The sequence below is a fragment of the Anopheles gambiae genome, chromosome 2 (assembly GCF_943734735.2).
Source record: "Anopheles gambiae chromosome 2, idAnoGambNW_F1_1, whole genome shotgun sequence".
In the NCBI taxonomy this organism is placed as follows: Eukaryota; Metazoa; Arthropoda; class Insecta; order Diptera; family Culicidae; genus Anopheles; species Anopheles gambiae.
In genome coordinates this window covers 97,101,939-97,125,995 of record NC_064601.1, presented here as the reverse complement: position 1 = coordinate 97,125,995, position 24,057 = coordinate 97,101,939, and the positions used below count along the sequence as shown (strand labels likewise).

Genomic DNA, 24,057 nt, shown 5'->3' with positions numbered 1-24,057 from the left:
CTTTTTATTATCAGGTTTATCTGCGACTTCCGAGCTTACATACTTGTGAAGAGCATCACGGCATCACGTTTATAATGTGTCAATAAACGTGTTGTAGGTTGCACTTCATAACATGATTATTTCTTAAGATAAGATTTCCACAAATGCTTATCTTATCAGCGCTATCAGTACGATAGCGTGAGTTCTGAATCAGGGTATATATATAGTAAAAAAATATACACAATCACGAGTTCATTGCTATTATCGTCCACAACGGTACGACACAACGGACTGTACTACGATATCATCATGAAGCTTCTAATCGTTGTAGTAATTGTAGTGATTAGCATTATATGTCCATCTAATGCGTTTCACGCGAATTCCTTCGATGGTAAGCATTTACAAGCTATCTTTTGCATACAGCAGCAAGTTATTCTTACTTTGTTGAAAAGCCATTAAAGGTTGCAAGCAGTACGGCCATGTGGGGAATTATAATGATCCACTGACGTACATCCCGACGAAAGATCTGCTGCACGTCGAAAATACAAGCAAATCCAAGCTCATTAAGATAGCCGTGCAAGGAAGCTCTGATGGCATCCTACGTTTCGGCACTTCTCTATACCCATACAACAGGGATGTGATAGAGATAGGTAAGTTACTTGTTCATAATACATCTTCTTAGAATACTTTCTTAATATGATTCTCTTCAAGTACTTGGAGGATGGACCAACACGCAGAGCGCTGGAAGACGACAGCATCGATCGGCATCGAATAATAATACGAACCTCGTGCTTGCCGAGGTACAGACTCCGCAGCTGTTGTCCGCTAATCGTCCAACCGTGTTTCTGGTCGAGCTGTTCCACGATGGTACGATTCAGGTTAGGATCGAAGGACAGGATTACCCGTTCCTGTTATTCAACGATGCAAAGAAAACTCCGTTCAACTATATGGCCTTCACCAAGTGGAATAACGACGTGGTCTATTTCTACGATTGTCCTGTGAATGCGAACGCTACGATTTGTTACGAAGGTGGTAAAATGCAGGTAAACTAAAGTGCGATCAACGACACGAAATTGGCAAGTGCAAGGTCTGACGGTTGTATTACTAATTACTTAATAAAAATGTGAAGAGCAAAAGCAGCCTCTGTAGACATGGAATGATTAAGAGATGGGAAAGAAACTATATCAACATTATAAAACTTTTAAGGACAACAGAAGACGTCACGCATGTTCAGCTAATATGGCCGATATGATAATCGTTCTCAAGTCTGTGCCAGAACACCACACGTAAGGTTCTTCGTCACCAGATCCACTCACGAAAGAAGCAGAGCTTGGATAATACTTGCAACAGCTTACCAATAAAGTCGTGTTGCTACTTCCGTCAAACATGATTTCCGGCAAGATCTGGTTAACGGAAAGATAAACTGTTATTTAACAAAAGCAAAGAAACTAAATGTTCTTAGAATCGTACTAGACTTGTAGATAAGAATGAAATACTAATATTGAAATATCTAACATTAAACAAGGCAAACGTTAAAGATGTACACAGACATGATAGTAATATATATTGTTGTTCATACGCCTGCAAATCAAATGTTATCACTCACTTGTTGTCTCTTGTATCATCAGCCAAACGATGCTAAGATAAAGTGAAATGGTATTTGTACGTCTGAAAAACCCCAGAACCTGCGCAAAGATAAAACTATTTATAATGCATCGCACTCTGAATTAAATTGCAGTTCCGTGCGGTGCATCACACAGCAGGAAGTAAAATGAGTTCGCTGAAAGGTGTACCGATAATTGTGTTCGCGCTGGTTGTTGGAGCATTGGCGAGTAACTCGTTCAATAGTAAGTGACAAAATTGTGTAAGACATGCGTTGATATTGAGTACCACTTTTTGCTTAAAAGTTATCAGAGACTGCAAGCAGTACAACGGTGCGATAGACTATAATGGACCGGTAAGTTACTTCCCAACGTCCAACCTGCAACACGTACGCCGCACAGATCGCTCGAAGGTGTTTAAATTTGCTGTACTTGGCCCAATGGATGGACATTTGCGGTTTGGAAGGTCGCAATTTCCATACGATAGCAATGTGATTGAGATTGGTAAGGTGACCCTGAATCGGTGGTGGGTTAGTTAGTTTTAGCTACTTATTGTACACACGTTTCAACTTACCACAGTGCTAGGAGGATGGCGAAACAGCAAAAGTGCTGGAAGGCGCCAGTATCGAACGGCTGGTAACCGAGCAACGAACAATGTGCTCGTCGAAGTTCAAACTCCCAATCTGTTGTCTCCGTTTCATCCGCTAATGTTTGTGCTGGAAGTGTTCAACGAGGGACGGGTGGAGTTACGGATCGATGGCCAGCCGCAACCGTTCCTGGCGTTCCAAGATAGTAGCCGGATCCCCGCTAATTATATGGCGTTTAACAGATGGGAAAGGGAATTGATCTACTTCTACGATTGTCCTTTTTAGAGCGGAAAGGATCCTGGAAACCAAAACAATTATAAAAAAAATAAAACAAAATAAAATCAATGAGCTGAATGGGCTGGTCTCGTCATGGGTTCAAGCCCCGAATGGCAGGTCTAGGACCGAAGACGGTTGTAACTCTTTGTAACGGTTGTAACTCGCGTAACTCCGAATCCGAAAGAGGGATCGTGCAGCTCGGGCACTACCTGTAGGTATAATGCACTTTTCCGTAAGCCTTAGCACCGAATCTTCAACATGGGATGCTCTCACTCTAATCAGCGGTTTGGGATTTTATAGCGTCATACTAGTACGAACTATTTCATTAACTTTCTTGGCCACCGTTCAAGCTGGATTAAATGGACAAGCTGATCGTTGGTTTCTTCCTACGATTGTCGTTTGATGGATTTGAATACAACGCACAATACATTGCCTTTGAAATGTACTTTGGTCCATCTTAAGTTATTCACCTTGAAGCACTAAAATCAGGAGCAAAAGTTATGTCGAATTCAATACTAAAAAAGAAAAAAAGTGTTGTGTTTCTACACCAGATTACAATACTGATCTTCTGTAGAGAACAATAATGAACTTATTTTTTGATGCATATTCCGCTGACCGTTGTTTGTGTTGGTTCTGTGGGTCTACTTGAAGTCAAGATTTGACGCTCGATAGGGGAAGCCGGTTTTAAGAAAACGCACGGAATCTCGAACTAATCGCAACGCAGTTCATCCCCAGCACCAGCAGCGTGATGATCGCGTTCGCGCCATTAGCCATCCTAGCGATCGTTCTATCGGCTAGCCCCGGTACAGCAAATACTTTGCACAACAATCCCTTCGATGGTGAGTGTTTACCTGCAATTCTTTTACATGTTTCTTCCACTAATATATTCCCACTTGATTTCCTGCAGCGATCAAGGGATGTCTCCAGTTCGATGACGTCCCGGGCTACAACGACACCCCGACGTACATTGCCACCAATACGTTCCGCAATGTGGGGCGCACGAGCAGCTCGCGCTACTTCCGGATCGGTATCATGGGCAAGAACGATGGCCACATTCGGTTCGGCCGGTCGGCCTTCCCGTTCGACGAGGCGGTCGTCGAGCTAGTCATCAGCGGTTGGGGCAATACGCAGTCGGTTGCGCGCCGCCAGACCCGGCGCCGCAATCAATCGTTCACCAACGTGCTGCTGAAGGAGGCGTCGACGCCACGGTTGCTGCACAAGTCGCGCCCGCTCGTGTTCCAGCTCGAGGTGTTCGATAATGGGCGGGTGCAGCTGACGAAGGACGGCGAGCGGCGTCCGTTCTTCGAGTACAGCGATAGCGAGAACGCGATCCCGCCAGACTATATGGCGTTCGTGAAGTGGGACGTGGATCTGGTCTACTTCTACGACTGTCCGCTGAACGATGGTGGGGCAGGGGCGGTGGGCGAGGAGTCGGTGCTGCTGCGCTGCAGCCTTGCTTGAGGTTGAAGGTTAAGGTCAAACGGTGTAAGGGAATTGGAATTAATAAATATGAAAATAATTCTTAAATCTTCGCTTATTTCGATCGAATTACCTCACGGGGGATAGGGCTCTGTTTGGGGATTTCCCATAAACAAACAGCGTGATAGTGCTCTTGGTGGTGTACGTGCAGCACAAGGGAATAACCATCATCTTAAACAGGCTCCGCCGTGGAGTGCTGTAACCGTCGCAACGAAACCGGATTTTGTCTACGCTAGTGTTTGTTTGTACACATCCAACGCGACCGGCGATCGACGATCTTGCACACAGCAAAACAGCTGATTAGCCGGGAAGGAAGCCAGGGCCACACATACACCCAGGAGGCTTGTGTTAGTCGAACGTTTGCAGCCATCATGGCCGGTCTTGTGTTATTGTCGCTGCTGCTGATTTCCGTTCTACTAACGCCACAGCAAATATCGGCCCAACAGTGTGGCCAGGTGCAGGTGCTGAAGCAGGGGCTCATCTTTGGCGGTACAGCGTCCACGCCCGGCATGTGGCCGTGGCACGTGGCAGTGTTTCACCGTGAGTCGATCCGCCGCACCTCGTACAAGTGTGGCGGCACCATCATCAACCGGGACACCGTTCTGACGGGTATATATGACGCATTGGAAACATTGGTAATGAGAAAGTAATCCCTCAAACGCTTGGTTTGTTCGTAATGGTTTTCAGCGTATCACTGTGTGGTGGAAAACCAACGACCGATTGCGGCGGGCCGGCTGGTGGCGCGGGCCGGCCTGTTTGATCTCGACGTCGGTGGCCCGACCGTGCAGGAAAACCGTGTGTTTGACGTCATCTCGCCGCCCGGGGCAAGTGCGCGCACGTTCGACGACGACATTGCCATACTGAAGATGCAAACCCAGTTCACGTACGACGACTACGTGCAGCCCGTCTGCATTCGCTCGGTGCGGCAGGACATTGGGCAGCTGGTCGGTGCGTACGGGACGGTCGTGGGCTGGGGCTGGACCGAACAGAGCACAACGTCGGCTGAGCTGCGGCAGGCGAACGTACCGGTCGTGAGTGCGGAAGATTGTCTCGCCAGCGATCGGAACCTCTTCAGCCAGGTGCTGACGACGAAGGTGTACTGTGCCGGCAGCCGCAACGGTACGTCCAGCTGCAACGGGGACAGCGGTGGTGGGATGTTCTTCCGAATGAGCGGTTACTGGTTTCTGCGCGGGCTGACGTCGTTCTCGGCGGTGGACGCCAAGCAGAGCGGTATCTGCGACTCGCACGGGTACGTTGGGTACACGGACGTGGCGAAGTATCTCGATTGGCTGCGTGAGCAGGGCGTCCGGTACGAGGATCCACTACAGCGCCCGGGCACGGTAAGCAAACCAGTTCCGAGCGATGGCAGTACGGCGCTGCTCCGCCTGGCGGTCGATCCGAAGACGAAGAAGTTCTTGCAGCAGCACGGGGGCAACGTGCTGCTGAGGGTGCAGCTGAATGGCCGGCGGGTGGAGAGTTTGTTTCAATAAAGCGCGGAATCGAAGGTGACCTTCGCAGACTAACGGAAGCTCTCCCGTACCCGAACGATTTTGATATCTAGAGCTGGAACTGGTTTATCTGGTTTTTCTGTGTGTGTGTGTGTGTGTGTGTGTGTGTGTGTGTGTGTGTGTGTGTGTGTGTGTGTGTGTGTGTGTGTGTGTGTGTGTGTGTGTGTGTGTGTGTGTGTGTATGAGAACTCAAGAGGCGCGGTGGTCTTCTGCTTCGGCGAGACGGTCAAGACAGTTCGTGGTGACGCAACGGGCCGTTAGGAAGCATAATGAAGCAGATCTTCTTCACGCTGGTACCTTTTCTAGTTCTAATAGCTTCGTCCGCTGTAAGCAGCACTCCCCAACTTCGCAACCCATTCGAAGGTACGTATTTTGAAGTTGGTTTATGACGATATTTTAGTAACGATGTTACAAAAAACACTTGCAGCGGTTCGGGGATGTCTCCAGTATGACACCGTGCCCGGTTACAACGAAACGCTGGAATACTTTGCGACGGACAACTTCCGATACGTCGGCCGCACGCACAACTCGAAGTACATACGGGTGGGCATGGTCGGTCCGACCGACGGTATCATACGCTTCGGCAAGTCGCGCTTTCCCTACGGCGAGAGTGTGTCCGAAATTTGTAAGTAACGCTGCTTCCATAAATGAATATTTTAGCATTCAAGCTAATGGTGGAAGATCCGATAACGATTCTGTGTTTGCAATCAACTCCGCCTTCGATTTGGATTCTTGAGCAGGAATCAGAATCGCCTCTGGAACCGGAAATTGGCTCAGTAATCGCAATCTGATCTGAGTTGGAAATCAGAATTGGCCCCGGAATCAGTATTAGTTCTGGAATTGAAATCTGGATGTTTCAGAAGCGATCTGTCCGATTCTGTGTTTGCAATCAATTCCGCCTCCGATTCGGATTCCTGAGTCGAAGTCGAAATTAGCCCAGGAATCAGAATCGGGTCCGGAATCGGAATTGGCATTAGAAATTGCAATCGGAACAGGATTTGGAATCCCTGGAATTGGTGCCTTAGAATTGGTTCCGGAATCAGTTTTAGTTTTGTAATTGAAATCTGCCTTCTACTCGGATTCCTGAGCAGAAGTCGAAGTTTGAATCGCAATCTGATCCGGATTTGGATTCAGAATTGCCTTGGTGCTTTGGAATTGGTTCCGGAAACAGTATTAGTTCTGGAATTGAAACCTGGATGATTCAGAAATGGAATCAGTTCCGGAATCTCCGTTAGAAAGGATCGTTTACAAGTAAATTTGGATCCTTTGAGCAGGTTTGGTATTCATACAATTGTTGCTGAATAGGCCTAATCGCATATTCTTATAGAGATGCCGAATTCAATTCCGACTCCGGGGCCGATCCTGGAAACTAATTCTGGACCTGATTCGACTCTGACTAAAACTTCTTTTTTTTTCCCAATCACTTATTCAAACTCACTGCATATCCTTCCAGGTCTTTCCGGCTGGGCGAATCAAAACTCAGAAGTGAATCGTCACACGCGCGCCAGCAACAGTGAGTACGTGAATACGCCGCTCAAGATTCAGCTGACACCGAATGTGCTGTCCAAAACGCGACCGATGATGTTTCGACTCGAGGTGTTCGATAATGGTAACGTACTGCTGACGAAGGATGGTGAGAAGCGCCCGTTTTTGGAGTTTAACGACAACCGGCAACGGTTGGATCTGGATTACATTGCGTTTACCAAGTGGAACCACGAGCTGTTCTATTACTACGACTGTCCGCTCGATACGGATGCGAACGGCGTGGACGATACGGTGCTGCTGAAGTGTAGTTTGGCTTAAGTAGTGGATTACTTAAGTTAGACAATCGGCCAGGACAGGATAAGTTAGACAATCGGCTCTGTTAGAAGTAAGGAACAAGAATTAGGATAGCCTTTAAATTAGCTTAATTATGACAGATTGTCAAAATAAATCCCAAACGAGAAGCCTTTTTGGTAGTATAAAATTACACAATTCGACTACCTTACCGTAACACCATCCATTGAATGACCTCCAAGGCGACAAACGATACCGGCGTGGCTACTTCTTACATCCTTTAAGTGTCTGTGGCCGACAGTAACCTGAGGTAATGATAGAAAAAAAGAATAATACCCTACACAAGGGGAAGTTGGGTGCTTTTTTAAACACAATCACTCTCCCATTTGGCACGTGATGCGTGCTGTAAAACTGCATCCAATTAACAAAGTGTATCCCACACGACCGGTCCCCCTCTCTGCTTTGTTGAAACGTTTAATTGTCTTTTAATGTGTCGTCTTACTATGTTTGCCCCTTCCTTTTCGACTGTTTTTCACGTATTGAGGTTGTTCTGGCCTTCTGTATCTGACAAGGCAAACAAAAAACCCTCTAAGAAACAATTGCAACCTAAAATCAGCAACACAAGCTTCTTGTGGGGCTTCCCAAACGGTCGTCGCTTTGCCGTCCAAGAGGTTTTTTTTGCACATACCTCCATTGGTCGCTCCAGCATATCGTTTCTCGATTGGTTTCAGCCGAAGGGCGAAATGAAAGAAACGCACGACTGCTACCGCCTGGCCAAGGTGTGCCCTTAGAACTCGGGGTTCGTGGCCGGTTCCTTACGTTTTACCAGTTTCAGCCCGGCACAACTTCGCTCCCGGACGGATGTACGCCACCCCATCACGCTCCCACCCGGTGTGAAGCGAATTGGATGATTCCGTTCCGTCCGTCAAACACATTTGAAACACAAAACGGCCTACTGGTGGCGTACAACTATACGCACACACACACACACACGCCGAGGGTTCTGGACGGCTGGTGGCTACAAACGGTAAAGGGAAGCATGTGCTTATGCTTTTGTGTGTTTGCGCGCGCCTGCGGTCATTGCTGCCCTGTGATTTGCTTGGTCCGGCGTTAGTCCCTTCAGTCGCTCGCTGGTAGCATACCGATGACGAAGTGATGAGCGTGTGTGTGGTGTTCTGGTGCGCCACGGTTGTGTCATTGAAGTGTGTTTAAAGGTGCCACTGTGCTTCGAGTCAAACCCAAAGAGACAGTTTGATTGAAGCTTCATCAAAACAACCTCGATCGCCCACGCAATGGCCGGCTTTATGGATCATTTCTTGATCCTGCTGCACACCTGTCACCTCTATTGCCGCACGGCAATCGATTGGATGACCGGGCACGGCCGTACGTGCGCCGCGTGGATCGATGCAGTTTGGCAGCGGGTAAGTAACAACTTCAGTGTTCTAAGCCACGTGGCGCCTCATTACGAAAAAGGCAAAGGCAGAGTTAGACAAATGAGCGCGAGCGTGCGTTGTTACATCGCCACACGGATGCATCGGGCGATGGAAATGGAAAGTTTTTCTTCATTAGAGAAAGTGAATTTTCAAATCCACCAATTGCAAAATAAGCAATACGCCGAACTGGTCGGTTCGTCGCCTACCTGCCTGCCTGCCTATAGATTTTCCATACGGCGGCCGCGGTGTCCATTCGTCTGTGTCTGTGCTTTGTGGCTGTGAAAGAGGAGAGGGAGAAAGAAACAACAAGCGGCGTTGATTATTAATATGCCCAATAGTGCCACACGCCGCCGCTGGCTTGTGTTTAGCGTATCACGCGCGGACGTTCATCACCGCTCACCTTCCAGAAAGCGAATTGCGATTCCGCTGGCCGGGGTGGGGAGGAAGTAATGAATTAATAAGGCAATTGATTAACACATTAAAAAGCCACACATGCTGGCTGGCTGGCACGCAAACCAAGCGGCGCTCAGCTTTTTTGGAAAGGAGGATCTTCTGCTGTTGATGATTTTAAACTTTCTTCCCAATCGGGAGGGAGTTCCGACATCGTCGTTGGTGGCGGCAGCTACTCAGACAGAACCGCCAACGAAAGCGGTGTCGTAACAGGCGGTGTGTTGTGTTGCTTCCACTTTGTTCGTCCGTTCGTAAGCTTTATCATTCTAAAAAGAAAACTGTTACAAAGAAAACAATTTAATTTCTAACGATTCTACCTTCACGTTTTCTTCACCCAAACCCCGCCGAAAGTGAACGTTCGTTTTCCCTTTTTCTTTAGCTTGCGTTATGCATTTCCCTTTGCCCTACTTTCCAGTTAGTGCTTGCGCACAAAATGGGCATCTTTTTCATAGAGTATGCGAACAATAATTAGTTCGATCGAATTCGCGACCATCAAGCGGAGTGTGCAATGGGAGGGAGAGCAAAAAAACGGGTTGGTTTCCATTTGTTGCCAAGCTTTTTGGACCCTAGCCCCTATTGCCACTGTATGTAATGCCACTTTTGTCTAAAACGCTTGTGAGTTAACTACAACGAAAGCATAAGTAAGTTTTTCCTTCTTCAGCACCGAGCATGATGGGTGACGCATTAAGCCGAGCTCATTTACCCAGACTGGTAAGAACAATTACCCACTCTCCCCACCCCTCTTTCAGTAGTGGGAGGAGGATGAGGGAGCAACGAACTTTATAATCAAAATCCGTCCGTGATTAGCATATTTTGCCAAATGCCGGCGGGTCCCCTCCGGGCGGCATCACATAATCGCTGTCCTTCACCGTGACCGCCGTCGGGTCAATATCGCTCTGGTATAGCATTTTTAGCACGACGGCTAAATGGTTTCCGGTGGCGGAGGGGGCTTTTCATTTCGGACCCTGATGTCTGCTGTCCGCTTAGTGCCACGGAGGTGGCATCAAATTAGGTTTATTTTAGACGGCTGAAAGGATAGGAGATCAATAACAAATATTAACTAAAATCGGGTAATTACTTATTATATATTGTAAAGTATTTTTTTAAATATGATTTACCTAAAACTAGACAAACTTAATTAAAAAAAAATGCTTAAAGGGCCAAAGCGTTGTTCCCCAACAAAACAAAACACCTTAAAAATTGGAAACAAAGTTCTAAAATCCCCTCCTACTTGAATTGTTTCTACTCATTGCTTTACTGTCAATTGAAAGCCATAAATCACGCACATTGGAGCACCATAAAAGTTCTTCAAAAAAAAAAAGGTCCGGATACGATGTAGCGCCCATGACAGTTGATACCTGTCTGACTCTCCCTCGGGAAAACAAAACGGTTTCTGCACTCTCTCTCCCTATCGAACTTCGTGGTCAAACCCCGTCGATTATTTTCCCGGCCACACCCGCTTCCTACCCTATCTCCAGCGACGGACAGCAACAATCATCAACATTATTGTTACGGTCGCGGTCAGCAGCAGAAGCAGCAGCAACCAGTAGCTGCGCGCATCCGACCGTCGATCAAAACAAAAACTTCTCCCGCAGAAGGAGGGAGGGAAAAGCTAACCCTCCCCTGCGCCCCGCAACCGGGCTTTAATTCGCCTCGCGGGGCCACATCACTTTGTAGTTGTTGTTGGGCACCACTGTCGTTGTGAAAAATCATCGGACCAGGTCGAACGGAAAAGAAAACAACGAAACTGTGTTGGGTGTGGGGCCGCCTGCCCTCTCGGTCTCCATTCCCCACCCTTATGCTTCCCTCACCTGGCGAGAGAGTAAGGGGCGCGCGAGAGTGTGTGCGCGCGCGCACGCTGGCTCACACTCGCTTGGCCACTCCGCCGGTTGCCGCCGGTTCGTCAGTACGCGATTCGATGTACACACACGCGGGTACGGCTTCCTCGGGTGCTGGTGGTTGGTTTGGCGTTTGGCGTGCTGTACCGAAAACAACAACAACAACAAAAAAGGGAACCATCGGATCGGATTTTGATCGACGCGCGTCGTGAACGCGTGCGTGCAAAACGTCGTCAGTGCGGATCGGATTGATTCACTAAAACAAAAACAAAAAAAAGTGAGGTTAGAAGGTGGTTCAGCTGGGGAATGTGAGTGCAAACGAAGAATGAATTAGAAGCTGCAGCCGGCACGTACGGCACGAGTTGGTGCGACAGTGAAGATCAAACTGCACAAGCACGTACAACAGATACACACACACACACACACCCAGCATGCCATGACACCGTTTTAGTTTGTGGAGGAGACGCTGAGGTGTCGCTCTGTGTGTGACCCGCTTGGGTGTATTGTTTTGTTTTTTTGCAAATTGTCAATCGCGAGTGTTTTTTTTCTTTCGGCGATTTGTATGTGTGTGTTTGTATCTAGTGCAGTGCAATATTGGTAAAGAATTCAACTTACCTTGCAAACGAGGGGAGCTACAACACTTCTAATGTTTTGCACGGGTGTGTGTTGTACTTCTTCTTGTGGCTCTCCTTTGGCTCCAACAAAAAAGTTGTGTGTGTGTGCGTGCGCGTCGAAGCGTGCAAGGCTTCTTCTTCTCCACCAACACCACTCCACTGTACTACAGTGTGCTTAGAGATGTGCGCGCGGATCCTGTGTGTGCGGGAGGGCAGCAAAATCAATTAGCCACCGGGTGAATACCATGACGCGTGTGTATGGGGATGTGTTTTCACGGTTCGCGGAATCCCTCCCCCCCCCCCCCCCCCCCCCCCTCAAGTCGTGGTTGATGATGTCACACGCCTGTTCCGGCTGGGCATTCGAGACGCACTTGCGGGATTTTACTAATCCAAACGTATTAGTCGCTCCTCCGCCGTGTGACAACGCGCCGGCACGACCGTGGCTAATCTTTCCACTGCCTGCTCTGTTTGTGTGTGTGGAAAGGGGGGGCAAGGGACCTTTTTTCCCTTCAGTTTCCCCCTAGGGAAGGGGGGAGCGTTGTTTCTAGCTAACATTTGCTGCTGTGGCTCTACCACACTACTACTACACGGTGCGTGTTACGTGCTTACACTAATGAATTGACATCGCGTCGACACTGACGGCTGTGTTGAGACGCTCTTCTTCGCACACAGCTCTACACACGGCACTGTTCTACTTGCACAGAGCCTTCTTTTTTTGGAGATAAAAAAAACCCTACCTGAACCGGGACGGAGACGGTACCCGACCGGATGTGCCGTTCTCGATCGTGCCGTGATCGGGCCCAAGCGTGTGAATCGTGCTTTGTCAATCCGACGATGTTCGACGATGTGAAGGTGTGTATTGCCGTGCGTGACTGGTGCAGTGTAACTACAATTGCTTGTTGCAGCTTCAGTGAATGTGCTCAATCAACAGAGCGCTGACGTACACAAACACACACAGTAGGCACTGTGGAAATGGTTTCTTCAGTGCTGGTGCCGAAAATTAATCCATCAATCCGGTAATTATGATTGCCCGGCCAGTGAAAATATAGGTTATGATAAGTGTGGTGGAAGCGGCGGAGAACGTACCACAGTGGTCAAGCCGCTTGGAAATTTAAACAACTGATAGAAAGAGAGAGAGAGAGAGAAGGGGCAAAACAGTGGCGTGCGTTCCCTGTCTACCGTTCGTACGACTCTCTTGTCGGTGGCGTACTTGATTTGTGGCTGTGTATTCATAAATATGTGTGTGTGTGTGTGTGTGGCTTTTTTTATTTCAGCAGAAAAAGAAGTGTGTATGCTCAGTGAATAGAAAATAGTGCGAAAAGTAGTAGTAGCCGTGAATTGAAAGGATCATCACGCGGCCGATCGCCGTGTGGAAAGAAAGGGAAAGAAACGCGTCAGTGTGTTGTGGGGTGTAATTACGGGTGCGCGCGTGGTGCAGTTTGAAGGGGTGGAGGTGTCGTTATTTTGGGTAAATTATCGGTGAAAGAGAAACGGAGTGAATTTTTCGTGGAACCAACCCTCTCGATGGCTCAAGAAGAAGCTCCTTTGATTGCGAGTGTGTGAGATAGTGTGGAAATAGTGGTGTGATTAGCGCAATTTGCGTGTAAATGTACGTAAGGGCTCCCCCGTAAGCAAAGGCTACTTACTACTACGCGTGAAACGGAAAACGTGCGTGCTTGTGTTCGGATTTTGGAAGTTAAAACTTCGCAATTGAAACCCACCAAGGGTTAATAGGATCATAAAAGAGGGTTAACAAAGGGCTAACGATGCCGGAATGCCGGTTGATTGGAAGTGAATACTAAGAAACCCTAAGGGAAAATTGTGGCCCGGCACAAACACGGTACAATATGGCGTACGTTGTTTGGCGCGTGCTTTTGAAGCAGTATTCGAAGGTTCGGCTCGGCGTTCAGAGGAACCCATCGGTAGAAGATGAAGTAAGTTTTTTTTATGATCTTTAGGCCTTTTCCTCTTAGGTGTCGTTAGGTATTTTCTGTATTATTTCATAAAAATTCTCTACTCAAAACAATTTCAGAGGTATGTAATAACGTCATGGTGCTGACGAAAGTTTTTTAAAACTGCTGATCCTAAACTTTATTGCAGTACTGCAATTGATTCACAGCCCATAGCGGTCTAAGAACTGATTCTTAATCTATACTAGTTTTTCATCATATTCCAGTTCCATACCGGGTCTTTAACTGATATTTAACCAATACAGTTCAAGAATATATTTCTTGAACGAATACCAATTCTGGATCCTATAAAATACTTTGGAACTAATCTACAATCCGTATTGGTTCTGCAGCTGATCCTGTAATCTTACAATCCATTAAGCCCAATAGCTGTTCCCATCTAATGTAAGTCCTGGAACTGATCCAGAACTCATATTGGTTCTGGAATTGATCCTACTAGCTCCAGTGCTAATTCTGAATCCATATAAGTCTTGCAACTGATCCTGGACCCATATCAGTCCAGAAGGTTATCATAAGTCCATACCGGCTTTTAACTCAGACAAAACCTACAACGATACGTGTCTTGAATCTATTTCTTATGGAATACTGATTCTGATAATGATTCTGAACTTCCTAGAGCTTATCCAACATATATCAGACTGTAACTACTCTATGTCCAAGCTGTTCAAGCGTCTCCTTCTGCACTCCCCGAACCGGACACTGGCGGCACTCACAATGGTTTGCTTCAGAAACACCGCTCCAGAAACACTGATATTGAATCAATTCCTCAAACTCATATGCAACTGATTCCCAATAGTCAATACAAGTCCTGGATCTATTTCTCAACACGTACTATGGCTGATTCTGGCCTAAAAGCAATCCTGGAACTTATGAAAAACACATACAGATATCTTAAAACCATAGCACCAATTCTGGAACTGATTTCAAACAGATTTTCATATCGGTTAAATTCGGTTCAGCTTAGATTCCTGCACATTTCCGGCTGTGTACTACACTAAGCACTTCCCATCATGCCACGGAGACACTACGATCAAGCCTGCTAAAGTGAGCTTTATAAAGCATAGTCTCGTGCCGATCATTGACGAACCTATCCTTAATGACCTTCTAAATGAGGGCCGGAAATCTTCCGTCTGTGTGTCCCACATTATGCGTCATTCGCTCGCTTAATTGATCAGGCGGTTGATTAGTGTGCGTTTTTTTTTCGAAAGCCATCCCTAACTATCTTCGCAACTCGCCACTAAACTCTCGGTCCCAAATAGCGCGCGCGCGCACACACGCAGGCGACAATTATGGCATATATTTTCTCTTCCCTCAAACGGTGCGGACCCGCAAAGGGGGCAGAGTATGCAATTAATACAGCAGGAGGCAGAAGTTTGCTTCCGAAAACCCATAACCTAATATCCAATTTCACGGCCGTACGGGCACCGTAGCGGGGGCATTTGCGTGCCCGGCACGCATGAGAGGATTCCTCGGGTGGTCGCCGCGGTCTCGGCACACGGACCATTTGGCGACGTTCATTTCCGCGGTGTCCGCCCGTACGGCAGTAATGTTTGCCGGGCCGGGAAAGAAAGCAGGACAAAGCTGCGCGGACCAACCGGCGACGGTGGAATAATAAAACGAAAGATATTGGCGGAAAACACCGCAGCGCAATGTACCGCTCTGCGGTGGCCAGCCGGACTGTGTGCCTAGCCTGTACATTTGGCCGGCAAAATGTAGCAAAAGTAAACCACAAAAATTCCAACACCCGCAAACTTCCCGATTCCGGGCCATACGGGGACGCAAATGTGTGCACTTTCTTCCTTGGACGGACCAACGGGCAAAACTTATGGATTGAAGGTGTAATAAAAGAAAAATATAGTCCCAACGAGTCTTGGACCATTTTAGCCCTCCCACCGCGGGGTGGTTGCAGCTTCCCGGGGATACGGTTTGTAACATCTTCCAGGCGGGTAGGTGGTGAGTGCCGGTCTTCAGCGGCAATGTGTGCGCGTGCTTGATCTCGCGCTTGATCAACCCGCCCGTTTGCTATTTGTTTTGCCTGGCTGTCGCCCGTAGATGGTACCGACGGTACCATCTTTTTTGCCGTTTGTCGTTTTTAAGGCAATTTAGTCGTTCACGTCACGGGGCTGTGTAATGGGTTGGGATCGTATAAGGGAATGCTCGCGCAATTGGGGGTTTATGATTTCGATTTCGTTTACCCGTTTGTGATTAAAGGCTGTTTTTATTATTATTTCTTCTTCGTTTGTCATTTTGGCCATACTCGCGCCCGTACAAACGCTGATGATGATGCTAGTTAGAAAGTGCGGATGTGATGCTGCGGTAGGTTTACCACCCAGCGAGTGCATCCGATGCTCGCTGACGATAGTAAAGGAAGATGAAGATGAGACGGACAAAATGCAGTTTCGTTGATGATAGCGAAATTAAGATTGATTTAATTTCTGTGCTTCCGAAATTGATTTCGGCGTTGCGTGAGAAGCAATGTTGAATTGTGTCGTTGTTTTATGTCTTTTATTAAGGAAATCGTTGATAATTTTTCCAGTCTTTTTATTATCATTTATGAAATCCGGTTCGAAGGACTATTTTTGGTAGACAGTGTTAAACCATTTTTTGCTAAGTTTCTTACTAGTAATGATCGTAGAATGTATTTATGATGCATTAAGTATGTAAACTACTCATATTTCTTTTAATTTAAAGGAAATTTTGAAATTTATATGAAATTAAAAATTATTTCAAAATTTTCAACAACCGCCATCAATCAAAAATCCACTTAAATTTACCGCATAAACATGTACTTTTTTCCTATTCCCTATTCAAAAATAAAGGTGTGACCTCTAAAGTTCGTCACCGGTGCAGTATGGCTTTGATTAAATTACCATATTATAGCGCTCTTCCATTACGCTGATGAATGCATGCGATCGAAATAGACTGAAAAAGCTGGATGAGTGGGATCGAGATAAAGGGAGAAGAACCCCTCCGTACGAAGGGGATGGAATTCAAGAGCGGGCGGCAACGGCATGCAAACGTGGGCTAGGCAATTGTTATGCAATGCAAAAGGGGGTGGCACGCTAAGTGACGCATGGAAAAGCAGCGGAAAAACGCTCTTCTATACGTGTGTGCAGGTGGTGGGATAAGGGACGGAATCTAGGGTGAATTATTCGATTAGAATAGATGTACACTACTGTGGTCAACCGTCACCAGGCGTGCGGCTGGCCTTGGAATGGTACGATTTCAATGTTGAGCCCGATCGATATGCAGATTAGCGTTCGCGTGTGTGCGGCCCAAAGCATATGAAAAAAGGTAATTCTTTCGTTGATGCTATAGAAAGGAAAATGTCTAAGAATGTCCATATGGGAACCGTATGGTGGACAGACTGTAACTACTCTCTGTCCAAGCTGTTCAAGCGTCTCCTTCTGCACTCCCCGGACCGGACACTAGCGGCACTCACAATGGTTTGCTTGCTCTGCACGCCGCTGATGGACAGGGCAAATAGAACGGAAAATGCTCCACACCCCGCAAAACGTTCGTCTTGAATTTCACTGAACCGTGAACCGAGCAGAAGACCTACTGGCCCGCCCACCAACTAGTGCCGGGGGTACGAGGTTTGGTTTGGTACCGTTTCCTTCCATTGCCTTCCACTGCCCCGAGCTTAGTTTTAGAGTGGCCCCGTACACCGCGTAACGGGTGAGCCACTCCCGGCGGGAAGAAGACTAGAGTCCACGCAAGGCCTTTCCTAATTGGACGTTACCTCCTTATTCCCCCCAACAGGGGTGTTGCAATCCTTTCGCCCGGATGGTATCTTTTTTGTCTTTTTTGGGGACTGTTGGTTGTGTTGGTGGTGGTGAGTCGATTATGAGTAGCCGATTTCACGTGGCTTTCTTTTTGCAATAACTGAAAAGGGGTAGTGGCGGGTATGGTGCGGGGAAATGGTGCATGCTTTATTTTACCTTTCCACGCAACGCACCATTGAAGAAGCACTAGTAGGGGTTTTCTGTTTTGCTGCTGTTAGTTGTGGAGCAATAGGAATTTGTTTTGCAAAGAAGGGTTGAGGGTGTATTTGGGTTAAGAATGTGTATTGGTGGGTTTTTTTTTTGCTTGTGCGCTATGATTAGATCATTGCTCGGTATAGCACCAGTATGTTGTTTGTTGCTAAATATGGAATGCTTTTGTGGTGTAATGAAAGTATGATTTTAAGGGGTTTTATTTCAAAAATTGTCGTTAAAATCAATCAAACAATGATTTCAGTGTAACAATGTGTATATCACAAAAACAAGTGACTCGTGCAATTATTGTTATCGAGTCTCCACTCCCTTTTTTACACAGTGCCATAAATAAATCCATTATCATTTCCTCGATTGTATCAATCATTTTCGGAAGTACATTTATTACTGTACAGACGTCCGCACCTTTGACATCCGGCAGGGTGTAACGTTTCCTTTTACACGCTATTTTTACCCACACCATGCTGGTATGAGGGTGAGCCAATGCAAAGGAAGCCTTTTAAGAGTAAACACACTTGTTTGTGTTTGCCTGAAAAAAAAGGGATTTAAAAAGGTTCAAGAAAATGGGGTGAAATATGTTTTAGTATGAAGTTATTGGATAGAAAACATTCTCAAAAATATGTGCTTTACTCGAGCGAAAAACGTGAAAGACAATTTTTTATCTTTTTATATTTAAGTACATTTAAGTAGCCGGTCTCGTAGTACAGTCGTCAACTCGTACGACTTAACAACATGTCCGTCATGGGTTCAATCCCCAAATAGACGCGCCGCCATACGTAGGACTGACTATCCTGCTATGGGGGGAAATCAATTAGTCACTGAAAGCCAAGCCCACAAATGGGTACAGGCAGGCCTTGACCGACATCGGTTGTTGAGCCAAAGAAGAAGAAGAAGATTTAAGTACAGATTAACAAAAAAATCTATTTTTTCACTATTTTGTGGCGCCTTATATCGTAGTCGCACATTTTCTCAGCACCAACTTTTGCACCTTGTGATCATTCCTTCCCCTCTCTGGACTTGCATTCTTATGACTGATGGGGAACGAACTCCCGTCACGCTAAGCCACGAAAATGAAAGACCACACTATGGTGGAGCAGAAAGAAAAGCAAAAGAAAGGAAAGTTCCGCCGATATTTTGATAAACGAGAGAAATCATGCTCAAACGAGCAGTGATCTCATCACGATTTATGATAATGAAGCGATCGATCGATTTTCGCACATCGGCAGCCGGTGGTGGTGGTGTCTCGGTATTTGCGAGATAAAAAAAAACGGTAGCAAAGAAACATGCTGCACCAATCACTTCTCCAACTCCTCCAACAAAGAGGAAAAAACCAATGCAGCGTCGGAAAATATGTGTCTACCTTCTTGGTGGAGAGATACCGAGGTCCGCGGAGCACACCGTCTTCTTTTCGGGGCTTAAATGTAGGTGAGAGTGTTGAGCAGCAACAGAGCAGCCGACCGTGGGGATCGTTCCTTTCTGTGTCGGCCGTGCCATGGGTCTCGTCTGGGTAAAAATCGTCAGCAGGTCGTGGTAGAATATTCCCAGCATGAGCTGTCTTTTGGACAGGCTGGAAGTTGTAGAGCTGGAAGTTCAGGAAGGGTTGTAATTTAGTTTGTAAAAGGGTGGGTGTGTTTATACTAGTGTTGGGAATTCCGTTGAAATAAAGGAACGAAACGGTTCAGCCTTGGAATGAGAAGCAAGATAAGAGAAATCAGGCTAGCAAACAAGTTGGAAGAAGAGGATGGTTCTTTTGTTGCTAGATCGCCAGGCTGAACGAACGCATGGATCTATAAATAAATAGTAATTTCCTACCTGGAACCTGGAATATCTGGAACTTTATAGAACTTTTTTATTAGGTTCGAACCGGAACGGCTAGTACGACTAGTACAGACTGTGGGATGTGTTGAAACTACTCAAAACAAACAGGTGTTTGGTAACAGTTGTAATACTACAAGTTTGCATTTATTTGATTACACGAAATATCTTTCTGACACGGTGACATACAAGTTTTACCTGACGGAGCTATACTTCTTATTTGAACGTCTAGTTGAAGTAGAATTTCCAGAATTGAATTTAGGGTATAGTGGTTTCTTCTACAAAATTCAAAATTTAATCATAATCCTTCCTCTAATTAATATATTATTAGAGAGGCTTCAAATAACGCTTTAGTTTGAGCTGTGCTAGAATTTTTCTAATTCAATCATTCTGCATACATTGCATACTCCCTGAACTCATCCAGCTTCTCCGATTATTTTTCTTTTTGATAAAGTCACATTTCATGGGAGTACTTTGCGGACGACGTCAAAGTACTTCATATGTTCGTACCTATGTCTGCATCTCCCATACTACTCACAATACAACACATTTCATTGAACATGCTGGTTCTGTTGGTTTCAAACATTCAACAACAGTACGCAGCAGCGTGAATTTGCCATCCTGGAACTCATCCTGGTCGATCGACCAGATCATTGCTCCACCAAGATCTTCGCTGTTGATGAATTCACATTTCTTTTGAATACTTTGTGGATCATCGTAGCTAACCCACTGATCGCCGCTAACCGCATAAGGAACGTGCTGCTCGCTATCCCACATACGTTGTTCAAACATGTCCTTTACCTCATAGTAGGCTAGAATGCCTGCTTCATCAGTATATGGTCCCTTGCGACCTGGACCGCTGGTGGGTCGCCTTGTTCCCTCAGTACTGGTGGAGGTCAGTGTGAACGTACGCGTAAGCGGCTAAGCCGACGATCAGTTTCGACTTTGGGGCACCTCCACCTATCCAATCGCTGACACTAGCCTTAACATTCAGTCTTCTCTGATAGTCGGTTTCTACCGTACCCCAGCAAAGCGGGGCATTATGGCCAGTGTAGTGGTCCCACGTGCCGTTGTAATCGTAGCTCATCAGGAGGATATAGTCAACATGTCGGGCAATTCCGGATACATCGTATTCTCTGTTAACACCCACCGATGTGGTTAAGATCAGGTCGTGACTGTCCCAGCCAACAATTTCCGAAGGCGCCCCGTGTAAAAAATTTTTACTTTAAGCTTTCCTTAAGTTTTTACACTAGCAGCAGCTAAAGTAAAAACTTTCAGCACGGCACAAACCGACGCACACATTCAAATGCTTGGATTGCTGGTCCTACTTACGCATACATTTGTATTTATCCCTCCCCTTATATTTTCGGATTGCTGGTTGTAGTAGTGACGCTTTTTCTTTTTGCTTTATGCACATTTTCGCATGCTATTTATTGGTGTTACTCTTTCCACATGCGTTTTGGCACACTCACACTCTGTATACGGCAGGATGCTTCACCCCTTCCAAATGCTGCGGTTGCTTTCTGTTACCCTTCCTCTCGTTCTTCCTTCTACCCTCTGCCCCAACCAGCAAAACCGAAGCTATTGGAAAACTTTCCTGTGTGCCAAAGCGAGAGAGCATGTCTTCTTTCTCTAGATTTTGGACGGCACAACGCTGATCGTGTGGGCTATGAACGAAAAACGGGAGAAGGGGAAACCGATATCCTTCGAGTGACACACACTCATGCATCTGCATGCGTATTCCGCTAAACCGAGACTGCCCATCTCTCTCGATCTCCCAAGATTTTTCTGCTATCGCGCTCATCCGGGTGTTAGGCATCCTCAGTCTGTCCAGAACTTTCACTGTGGAAGGATGTGTTGGAGTGATGTGTGATTTCTTGTGCCCCGTACTTTGCTCGTTTACGTTTTGTGCCGTGTTCCTTCTTCTTCAATTATGGAATGATTTATCGTTGTAAATTTCTAAGGTAAGTTTCTTATCCTCGTGTGTGCTTCAGTGGGTACATTCAACTAACGCCTGTTGTCTAAAAAGTTACAGTGCACGCGCATGTTAATCGACGGTTGCCAACATCCCGCAAAACGATCGACGGAAGGAAAACGGTGTCCGGTTTTAAAATATAAAGGTAAGCGTTTCTATAATCCTATGTGCAAAATATTGTTTAGTTTGTTTTTTTTTTTCTTATAAAAAAACATGGATTAATTATTGGTTAATTTTCATCAACAGATTTCATCACAGCTCTTTCGTAGAAGAGCGCACTTCAAGGACGCCTAGGATACGGCTAAACATGCGCAGCACCAGTCCGTGACGTCATTTCCAGACACCCAGCCAACAATTTCCGAAGGCGCCCCGTGTAAAAAATTTTTACTTTAAGCTTTCCTTAAGTTTTTACACTAGCAGCAGCTAAAGTAAAAACTTTCAGCACGGCACAAACCGACGCACACATTCAAATGCTTGGATTGCTGGTCCTGCTTACGCATACATTTGTATTTATCCCTCCCCTTATATTTTCGGATTGCTGGTTGTAGTAGTGACGCTTTTTCTTTTTGCTTTATGCACACTTTCGCATGCTATTTATTGGTGTTGCTCTTTCCACGTGCGTTTTGGCACACTCACTCTCTGCATACGGCAGGATGCTTCACTCCTTCCAAATGCTGCGGTTGCTTTCTATTACCCTTCCTCTCGTTCTTCCTTCTACCCTCTGCGCTAGGATATCCTCGACTGGTGCTGCGCGTGTTCAGCCGGCGCCTGTCTGGAAATGACGTCACGGACTGGTGCTGCGCATGTTTAGCCGTATCCTAGGCGTCATTGAAGTGCGCTCTTCTACGAAAGAGCTGTAATGAAATCTGTTGATGAAAATCAATCAAATTAACCAATAAATTAATCCATGTTTTTTATAACAAACTAAACAATATTTTGCACATAGAATTATAGAAACGCTCACCTTTATATTTTAAAACCGGACACCGTTTTCCTTCCGTCGATCGTTTTGCGGGATGTTGGCAACCGTCGATTAACATGCGCGTGCACTGTAACTTTTTAGACGACAAGTGTCAGTTGAATGTATCCATTGAAACACACACGAGGATAAGAAACTTACCTTAGAAATTTACAAGGATAAATCATTCCATAATTGAAGAAGAAGGAACACGGCACAAAACGTAAACGAGCAAAGTACGGGGCACAAGAAATCACACATCACTCCAACACATCCTTCCACAGTGAAAGTTCTGGACAGACTGAGGATGCCTAACACCCGGATGAGCGCGATAGCAGAAAAATCATGGGAGATCGAGAGAGATGGGTAGTCTCGGTTCAGCGGAATACGCATGCAGATGCATGCGTGTGTGTCACTCGAAGGATATCGGTTTCCCCTTCTCCCGTTTTTCGTTCATAGGCCACACGATCGGCGTTGTGCCGTCCAAAATCTAGAGAAAAAAGACATGCTCTCTCGCTTTGGCACACAGGAAAGTTTTCCAATAGCTTCGGTTTTGCTGGTTGGGGTGTAGCTCAGATGCCAATGCCGACAGCAGCAGTACGAAGTTGCTATGATCGGAGCTGCTTTCGGGAAATTCCCAATCAATATCCGCTCCATTGAAACCATACCGTATACAGAAGCCACGCACATTTACTGCAAAGCTGTTTCGAAGGATCGAGTCGGCTGCCACTTTTGCGTACGCAGATTTATCACAATTGGCACCACCAAACGACACAAGAGTCTTCAGCCTAGGATTTCTCTTACGCAAGTCGTTAAAGCTGTCCATAACATTCTTCTCGTTGTCATCCTTTCGGATGAGCGTTCCATCGTCTTTAGGCTCCACAAACGCGTAGATAAGATGGGTGCACAGGTCCGGGTTTAGGTCTTCCACGGTGCATCTTCCCTTTCCGCTGCGATAGGTGGCCCATCCACCGTAGAATCCAAAGACAGGTTCTGTGGATAAGTGTACAATATATACTATAACCACGACTGTACGCGATCGTTTTAAATAACTCACTGCTCGTCATATTCAGTCGATTTAAAAATAATGAAGACCACAAATGTTCAGTAAAGTAATGAGTACGAGTGCTTTGACTCCTCAACTGATACTGAGTACGTTCGTCGACGGTGATCTATTTATAAGTGTTGGGACGTGGAATATTTTGTTACAGGAAATGTTGTTTATAAACAATATGGCACGAGCGATCGTAATAAATGACTCACTGTTCGTTCTAGTAAGACACGTAATCCAGGGAATAAATACCACATATGTTCAGTAAAACAACTAGTACGAGCTCTTTGGCTTCTCAACTGATACTGAGTGCGTTCGTCGAGGGCGATCTATTTTTAAAGTGTTAAGGCCGGGCTACATTGATCGTACTCTCTGGTGTAATTTTGATTTTCACTAGCGCATCTGGCGGCGGCTGACCGAAGCATTTTGCCAAACAATTTGGAGCCGCTTCAGAAAATATGTTATTTTTCCATGTTTTTTACTTTAACTGGACTGGAAAAGCTTTGTTATTGATAGATGAATATGTTGTGCAAGTATTTCAGCCATTTTTGCATAAAAAAAACGGTGAAAAAACAACTTAAATTTGAGATCCGGCACGACCATTCCCTTGAAGACCAAAAAAAGCTTCCACCAGCCGCCGCCAGATGCGCTAGTGAAAATCGAAATTACACTCAGGAGTACGATCAATGTAGCCCGGCCTTTAGATCGTGGAGTATTTTTTCCCTGGAAATATTGTTCATAAACAATATGGC

The 24,057-nt window shown here is 46.1% G+C and overlaps 6 protein-coding genes, 3 long non-coding RNA genes and 1 pseudogene across 15 annotated transcripts in view; 7 read left to right on the top strand and 3 right to left on the bottom strand.

Annotated features, from left to right (window-relative positions):
* Window positions 1-209: 209 nt before the first annotated feature.
* Window positions 210-1,115, top strand: LOC1276860 (uncharacterized). Its single transcript, XM_316260.5, has 3 exons — window positions 210-370; window positions 432-629; window positions 691-1,115. The coding sequence occupies exons 1-3, from the start codon at window positions 289-291 to the stop codon at window positions 1,029-1,031; spliced, it is 621 nt and encodes a 206-aa protein (XP_316260.5). The 5' UTR covers window positions 210-288; the 3' UTR covers window positions 1,032-1,115.
* Window positions 1,116-1,664: 549 nt separating this feature from the next.
* LOC1276859 (uncharacterized) lies at window positions 1,665-2,521 on the top strand. Its single transcript, XM_316259.4, has 3 exons — window positions 1,665-1,826; window positions 1,887-2,084; window positions 2,160-2,521. Exons 1-3 carry the CDS (start codon window positions 1,751-1,753, stop codon window positions 2,450-2,452), a joined length of 567 nt encoding a protein of 188 aa, XP_316259.3. The 5' UTR covers window positions 1,665-1,750; the 3' UTR covers window positions 2,453-2,521.
* A 149-nt stretch (window positions 2,522-2,670) lies between these two features.
* LOC1276858 (uncharacterized) lies at window positions 2,671-3,970 on the top strand. Its single transcript, XM_316258.4, has 2 exons — window positions 2,671-3,282; window positions 3,351-3,970. The coding sequence occupies exons 1-2, from the start codon at window positions 3,192-3,194 to the stop codon at window positions 3,902-3,904; spliced, it is 645 nt and encodes a 214-aa protein (XP_316258.2). The 5' UTR covers window positions 2,671-3,191; the 3' UTR covers window positions 3,905-3,970.
* Window positions 3,971-4,053: 83 nt separating this feature from the next.
* LOC1276857 (chymotrypsinogen B) lies at window positions 4,054-5,484 on the top strand. Its single transcript, XM_316257.5, has 2 exons — window positions 4,054-4,531; window positions 4,610-5,484. Exons 1-2 carry the CDS (start codon window positions 4,294-4,296, stop codon window positions 5,410-5,412), a joined length of 1,041 nt encoding a protein of 346 aa, XP_316257.4. The 5' UTR covers window positions 4,054-4,293; the 3' UTR covers window positions 5,413-5,484.
* Window positions 5,485-5,555: 71 nt separating this feature from the next.
* Window positions 5,556-7,404, top strand: LOC133391270 (uncharacterized). Its single transcript, XM_061643843.1, has 3 exons — window positions 5,556-5,793; window positions 5,858-6,055; window positions 6,884-7,404. The coding sequence occupies exons 1-3, from the start codon at window positions 5,700-5,702 to the stop codon at window positions 7,231-7,233; spliced, it is 642 nt and encodes a 213-aa protein (XP_061499827.1). The 5' UTR covers window positions 5,556-5,699; the 3' UTR covers window positions 7,234-7,404.
* A 622-nt stretch (window positions 7,405-8,026) lies between these two features.
* Window positions 8,027-12,083, bottom strand: LOC133391271 (uncharacterized). The gene is made up of 4 exons (XR_009764760.1): window positions 11,543-12,083; window positions 10,901-11,183; window positions 9,040-10,116; window positions 8,027-8,915 (listed from the first exon to the last, which is right to left on the bottom strand). It is a non-coding gene; the product is annotated as an uncharacterized LOC133391271 (long non-coding RNA).
* LOC1276854 (uncharacterized) overlaps window positions 8,347-24,057 on the top strand; it is a 276,309-nt gene continuing 260,598 nt past the window's right edge. For 2 of the 6 annotated variants that reach the window (XM_061643830.1, XM_061643827.1), the window contains exons 1-2: window positions 12,223-12,393; window positions 12,816-13,475. In XM_061643830.1, the coding sequence (XP_061499814.1) occupies window positions 13,389-13,475 (87 nt within the window). In that variant the 5' untranslated portion in view covers window positions 12,223-12,393; window positions 12,816-13,388. Of the gene's footprint in view, window positions 8,628-11,100; window positions 11,236-12,190; window positions 12,394-12,815; window positions 13,476-24,057 lie in introns of those variants that run through there. The other 4 variants (XM_061643829.1, XM_061643825.1, XM_061643826.1 and 1 more) reach the window with 3 other exon arrangements.
* LOC1276856 (chitinase-3-like protein 1) lies at window positions 19,436-23,647 on the bottom strand (annotated as a pseudogene). The gene is made up of 4 exons (XR_009765017.1): window positions 23,518-23,647; window positions 23,312-23,426; window positions 22,812-23,247; window positions 19,436-20,496 (listed from the first exon to the last, which is right to left on the bottom strand). The product of XR_009765017.1 is annotated as a chitinase-3-like protein 1 (transcript).
* On the top strand, window positions 21,132-21,716 carry LOC133391518 (uncharacterized). The gene is made up of 3 exons (XR_009765019.1): window positions 21,132-21,285; window positions 21,351-21,441; window positions 21,543-21,716. It is a non-coding gene; the product is annotated as an uncharacterized LOC133391518 (long non-coding RNA).
* Window positions 21,854-22,743, bottom strand: LOC133391517 (uncharacterized). Its single transcript, XR_009765018.1, has 3 exons — window positions 22,417-22,743; window positions 22,261-22,351; window positions 21,854-22,162 (listed from the first exon to the last, which is right to left on the bottom strand). It is a non-coding gene; the product is annotated as an uncharacterized LOC133391517 (long non-coding RNA).

What these genes read in the sequence shown, in the direction of transcription:
- LOC1276860 (XM_316260.5), top strand. Translation starts at nt 289, where the DNA reads ATGAAGCTTCTAATCGTTGTAGTAATTGTAGTGATTAGCATTATATGT. An exon ending in TCACGCGAATTCCTTCGATG is followed by an intron (nt 371 to 431) that starts GTAAGCATTTAC and finishes TTTGTTGAAAAG; the next exon opens with CCATTAAAGGTTGCAAGCAG. An exon ending in CAGGGATGTGATAGAGATAG is followed by an intron (nt 630 to 690) that starts GTAAGTTACTTG and finishes ATTCTCTTCAAG; the next exon opens with TACTTGGAGGATGGACCAAC.
- LOC1276859 (XM_316259.4), top strand. Translation starts at nt 1,751, where the DNA reads ATGAGTTCGCTGAAAGGTGTACCGATAATTGTGTTCGCGCTGGTTGTT. An exon ending in GGCGAGTAACTCGTTCAATA is followed by an intron (nt 1,827 to 1,886) that starts GTAAGTGACAAA and finishes TTTGCTTAAAAG; the next exon opens with TTATCAGAGACTGCAAGCAG. An exon ending in TAGCAATGTGATTGAGATTG is followed by an intron (nt 2,085 to 2,159) that starts GTAAGGTGACCC and finishes AACTTACCACAG; the next exon opens with TGCTAGGAGGATGGCGAAAC.
- LOC1276858 (XM_316258.4), top strand. Translation starts at nt 3,192, where the DNA reads ATGATCGCGTTCGCGCCATTAGCCATCCTAGCGATCGTTCTATCGGCT. An exon ending in GCACAACAATCCCTTCGATG is followed by an intron (nt 3,283 to 3,350) that starts GTGAGTGTTTAC and finishes GATTTCCTGCAG; the next exon opens with CGATCAAGGGATGTCTCCAG.
- LOC1276857 (XM_316257.5), top strand. Translation starts at nt 4,294, where the DNA reads ATGGCCGGTCTTGTGTTATTGTCGCTGCTGCTGATTTCCGTTCTACTA. An exon ending in CCGGGACACCGTTCTGACGG is followed by an intron (nt 4,532 to 4,609) that starts GTATATATGACG and finishes AATGGTTTTCAG; the next exon opens with CGTATCACTGTGTGGTGGAA.
- LOC133391270 (XM_061643843.1), top strand. Translation starts at nt 5,700, where the DNA reads ATGAAGCAGATCTTCTTCACGCTGGTACCTTTTCTAGTTCTAATAGCT. An exon ending in ACTTCGCAACCCATTCGAAG is followed by an intron (nt 5,794 to 5,857) that starts GTACGTATTTTG and finishes AAACACTTGCAG; the next exon opens with CGGTTCGGGGATGTCTCCAG. An exon ending in CGAGAGTGTGTCCGAAATTT is followed by an intron (nt 6,056 to 6,883) that starts GTAAGTAACGCT and finishes ATATCCTTCCAG; the next exon opens with GTCTTTCCGGCTGGGCGAAT.